The sequence below is a fragment of the Gekko japonicus genome, unplaced genomic scaffold (genome assembly GCF_001447785.1).
Source record: "Gekko japonicus isolate JY-2015 unplaced genomic scaffold, Gekko_japonicus_V1.1 scaffold1011, whole genome shotgun sequence".
Taxonomy (NCBI): domain Eukaryota; kingdom Metazoa; phylum Chordata; class Lepidosauria; order Squamata; family Gekkonidae; genus Gekko; species Gekko japonicus.
Genome location: NW_015176478.1, coordinates 24,188 through 29,459, shown reverse-complemented (window position 1 = coordinate 29,459; position 5,272 = coordinate 24,188). Strand labels below are relative to the sequence as shown.

Sequence of the window (5,272 nt, the reverse complement as noted above, 5' to 3'; positions counted from 1 at the left end):
GCGTGCAACACCCCCCCCCCCCCGGCATGCCATTAAACAATATAGTTTTGTAAACTTTAAGCCTTGAGGTAAGCACACCGGGGTAACGTTGCAGCCGGCAAATTAAGTCAATTAATTGCATGTTTGCTGTTCTCAGTTATCCAAGGCTGTCCAGATTAAATCCAACGGCAACCCAGAGTTATATCCAAACACAGAGTGAAAAGGTCCAAGAAAAATGTTTTGGCAGGCTAAGACAAGCTAAAAGCAATAAATAAAACCCGGAGCTCAGCATCCAGCGTCTGCCTCAGCCGCCATCTTCCACTACAGCCGTCTGTATTCCATGCCGCATCCACTCTCCTAGTGTTTCCGCCCGAGTTAATGGGCTTCAGCTGGTCGGCGGGGACCACGTGGTCCGCCAACCAGCTGGACAGCCCTTTAAATCCAGCGGGAGGGAGGGGGAGGTTGCAGGCGCAGGCTCCGCTTGCAGAAAGACCCTTGAAAAGGACTTTTTATGAGCAGATCCTGGACCTGTGACCTCCCCCTCCCTCCCGCTGGATTTAAAAGGCCATCCAGCTGGTGGGAAGGCCACGTGGTCCCCACCGACCACCTGAAGCCCTTTAAATCGGGCAGGAGGGGAGGGAGAGGGGTGGCCAGGCGGGGGGTCATTCTCAGGTGACGGGGCCCACCAGCTCAGTGGTGGTGGATTGGAGCCCCCAGAAGCAGGGAAACCCCCGCCCAGACCTGGGGGCTGGCAACCCTAGTTGCTCAGCAAGGATTCCATTTGCCCCCCTCCCCCCTCCCGCCAAGTGATTGGCATCTATTCTCTAGCCAATGGACTGGCCAGAAATGGTCTCCTAAAGAGCATTCAGATTGGGCCGGGCACGAGAGAGTCATACAGATCCACCCACTCCTTGCGACCTGCATGGCTGCACGTGCTGCCTCTTTGGATACATTGGAATACTGGCCCACCGAGCATTGCAGATTTGGAAATGCAGCACAGCACTGTAATTCACACCAAGCCTCCCCACCCACCCACACAACACCACCACTAAATTTCCCCGTAAGACTTCCCAGTACCAGTTTCTTTCACACGTCTACTGACAAAGTGGACCGTGACTCGCAAAAACTCATATCGAAATAAATGTTAAGTTTTTTAGGTGCCACTGGACTTTTTTTTTTGCTCGGCCTTTAAAAAAAAAACCATTTTCACCCTGAGTTGGATTCAGACTGAACTGGCCATGCCTGCCGCTTTCCCACTCCAGACCCCCTTCACGCCAGTCCTCGGGGCCCACTGCCCAGCAGGAGCAGCACTTTGTGGAGATCAGGGGGCTGCGGCCGGGGGAGGGGGGAGGGTGGGAGCAGGAAAGTTCCGTTCTGGGAAATTTTGTCTGGATTTTATATCTGGTGACACCAAGTATGACCTCTACTTAACATCACTACCCTCCCATTTCAAGCAGTGGTGATCCTTTCGTTATCAACTATGCATTTCTTAGTTAATCTAGAATCTCCTATTTGCAAATGGTTTTAACTCAAAACCGCAGTTTCCACAAACGGTACCAAATTGGCTTCCACTTTTTAAATGTTTGGCCATCCCCCTTCTTGCCATTTGTCCTCGGAAATCTCCAACGGCTGTTGCAGGACAGTAGCTTCGTGGGAATATCAAGGAAGGGGATTACGAAGGCCTGCTTCTCATTGAGGGGGCCAACCAGGGTCTGGGCTGCAGGGGGGCTCACTGAACTGACTGCTCCCTCGTTGGGGGGAAACCACCCTTTCCCACAGAGTAAAGTAGACCGAAGACTCACTGCCATATGAGGTTTCTTTGTGCAACAATTTCTGTGTAAGGATTTTTTTGAGAGCCAGTTTGGTGCACTGGTTAGGAGCACAGACTCTAATCTGGGAGAACCGGGTTTGATTCCCCACTCCTCCTCCACATGCAGCTGCCTTGGTGTGGCCTTGGGTCAGTCACAAGTTCTCTCAGAAGCAGTCCTCGAAAGAGCTCTCTCAGCCTCACCTACCTCACAGGGTGTCTGTTGTGAGGAGGGGAAGGGAAAGAAGAGTGTAAGCTGCTCTGAGACTCCTTCGGGTAGTGAAGGGCGGGGTATAAATCCAATCTCTTCTTCTTCTTCTTCTTCTTCTTGGCTTGTTTATTTGGAGAAACAGCGCATCACACAATGCAGCTGCCTGTCCCTTCATGCGGGACAACCCAGACACAGGTGGGCCCCCTTAGTGACAGCCAGGTTCACTCAGCAACTTCTGATCTACGTAAAACTCACCTGAGTCTTGACCAGAGGTCCTCAACCTTTTTGAGCCAGTCGGCACCTTTGGAATTCTGACACAGTGTGGTTGGAGCAGAAACAGAACAACTGCCACAAAATGGCTGCCATAGGAGGCAGAGCCAGCCACAAAATGGCTGCTGTGGCTTATCTTCAGTCAAAAAGTGAAGGTCCTTGTGCTGTTGTGGCACCTGCTGCCAAAGTAACATTTTTTAAAAAAAATCTGCCCAGCCCATCAAATATCTCGTGGGTGACTGGAAGTCCCTCTGGGCAAAAGCTCCCCCTGGCCCAGCTCGCTTTCTGAAAGCGCTCGGTGCAGGCACCAGGAGATGTGTCTGTGGGCACCAGGGCCCCCACGGGTGCCTGGCAGGGGACCCCCGCTCCAGACCCTTTGCACCTCGTCAAACGAATTAACCCGACTTACTTGGGTTGGGGGGGAAGAGAGTGAAGCTTTTGCAGCAAATTCTTTTTGATAACAGGTACCTCCGTTGCAGGCGGCGGGGGAACCAATCCCATGCCCGGCAACATGGGGTTAAGCGGAGTTATTCCCGACATCATGCTGAGAGTTGGATCAAAGCCTCGGACACAGATTGGATCTGTAAATATAGAACACAAAACCTTGGCTTTACAAGCCTTGAAATCACGTGCTGTGACCATCTCCTTGCAGAGCTCTTGCTTGAGGCTGATTTTTTCCGGTGTCACTGTTCAGAAATAAATTTGCGTTGCAGCCAAGCCCTCCTTGTGGGAAAAAATGATTAAACTATGCATAAACAAGGAGACGTTATGTAATTTCAAATGTTGGTACAACAGAACACATTAAAGTGTGGACACTAACGAAATGCTCGTACACAATGAATTTCACAACACCTCTGTTTTCTGCCTTTGGACTGAGTGTGAGAGAGCTGGTGGGCAGGGGCCCAAAGCGAGGGGATAGCCAGGATGGAGCTGAGGGGTAGGGAGTGGACTCACTTCCCCTAAGAACGTTCTTGGAAAGAACTCTGTGACACAACATCAACCGCCTACGCAGTGAGGGCCTGCCTTTAGAGCAGGGACATCTCTGCTAGGAAGAGTCAGCAGCAATAACACCCCCACCACCCCCACCACCTCCACCAGGGGTCATATCAAAACTCCACCCCTCTGGCTGGCTGAGCTCCATCCTCCCCAGAGAGAGAGAGAGAGAGAGAGAGAGAGAGAGAGAGAGAGAGAGAGAGAGAGACTCCTCAGAGTTAGGGGGATTTTTCAAGACCATCATTAAAATGCTCAAGGGGAGCTGAACAATCCCATTTGCTATTGTTACTGTAACATAGCAACGTACTTAATTGAAGGATGTTCCTCGTGATTTAAGGAAGTTCACTATAAATAGGGTGGCTTCCATATGGGGACAGGATTCTGTGGCTTGCCCACTGCTGGTGTAGCTGTAGATAAAGCGTGACAGCAGTGGGGCTTCCATACGGCAAATTTCCCATCCCAGTGGCACCTGCCAATCTTCTCAAATGTCAACTATCTCCAGACCCCAGGGATCTGTTTATCTGGAGAAAATGGCTGCTCTGGAGGGTGGACTCTATGGAATTATACCCTGCAAAGGTCCCTTCCCTCCCCAACCCCCCCCCCCAATCTCCAGGGATTTCACAACCCAGAGCCGCCGGCCTTAGCTTCCTTGCCCCCATTCCCCCTCTCCTGGGCCACCAGGGCTTTTGCAATTAAAATCTGCACTAGGATACTGTTGTATCAATACTCGGAATAAGGCCCATCCGGTTTATGGCAACATGCTGGCAGACGCATCTCCCGGACTTCCCGGGGATGTGATCTGTGCACCAGCAGAAAGGAGGGGGGCGACGGGTCGCTACCCCCCTGGAGCCTTGGCAAAAGGCTCCTAGCTATGGGGCTTTTGAGGGGTGACCTCTTTGCCAGCACGATGCTGGGGAATTGAGGCGCTCCTCCTCCCCGACGGTCCTGCTGCTGAGTGTCCGTATGGATCTAGAGCTGCTAACCGGGACAAGCGTTGGAGATTGAGTGTTTTGAACGTATGCCGAATGAGGTCGTATGACCAACAATGAACTGTGAGTCAGGTTAAAGTGAAATAAGAATTTAAAAAGAAAGCTACCCTCTGGGAATGGCAAAAAAGCGAGTGAGCAAAAAAGCGAGTGAGGGAGGGGCCCCTCCCATACGCATGAACTAAACAATGAAATACAAAGGGGGGAGCGGAAGAAAAAGCATTGAAATCTGTTTTGAGAGACTTACCGGAGTGCGGATAAGCGTGTGGGCATATTTCAGAGACTTTAGCAAGTTTTCATAAAAGTAAACAATCCATAAAGATGGCAGGGAAAAGGGCAGAGAAAGACAAACCAGTAAAAGTGAAACCAGCCGGAATCTTGAGCCCTCGACCGGAAGAGACCACCGAGCTCTCCAAAATGTTGGCAGAGTCCTTGCGCCCTCTGCTGGACCAGATGACTAACATAGCACAACAGCTGACGAATCTAAACCAGAATCTTGCAACTCAACAGCTCCAACTGACTAAGACTTTAAAAATAACGGAGCAAATGGCTGAGAAGGTGAAGGAAATGGATGCCAATGCCAAAAAAAGTCTAGAAAAAGGTGCAAAAGCTGGAAAAGAAACAAGCCTCTGAAGAATCACAACTTTTACAGCTGCAAATGGAAAAAGCAAATTTGGTCCTACGGTTTCAAGGGGTCCCAGAATTAAATGCTGATAATCTAAAGCAACTCCTGAGTGAAGCATTAGCCCCAGTTACAGATTTGAAAGCGGAGTATCTTGCAAGTGAAATGGATGTGGTCTATAGGTCCTATTCCATGTACATCAAAAAGAATAATCTGCCTGGGGAAATAGTGGCTAGATTCTCAAAGTGACATGTGAGGGATTCTATCCTGAAAGCAACTACTTTTCTATTAATTAGCCATGATTTTTGAGCTTACTTAGGAGCCTTTGATGAGGAACTTTATCAAAAGCTTTCTGGAAGTCAAGGTAAACAATATCTATTGGATCCCCCTTGTCCACATGTTTG

At 50.1% G+C, this 5,272-nt stretch overlaps 1 protein-coding gene across 1 annotated transcript in view; it reads right to left on the bottom strand.

Moving 5' to 3' along the window:
• ENOX1 (ecto-NOX disulfide-thiol exchanger 1) overlaps nucleotides 1-2,909 on the bottom strand; it is a 239,110-nt gene extending 236,201 nt beyond the window's left edge. The window contains 2 exon segments of the mRNA XM_015427201.1: nucleotides 2,677-2,717; nucleotides 2,719-2,909. Of these exon segments, the coding sequence (XP_015282687.1) occupies nucleotides 2,677-2,717; nucleotides 2,719-2,909 (232 nt within the window).
• Nucleotides 2,910-5,272: the final 2,363 nt, after the last annotated feature.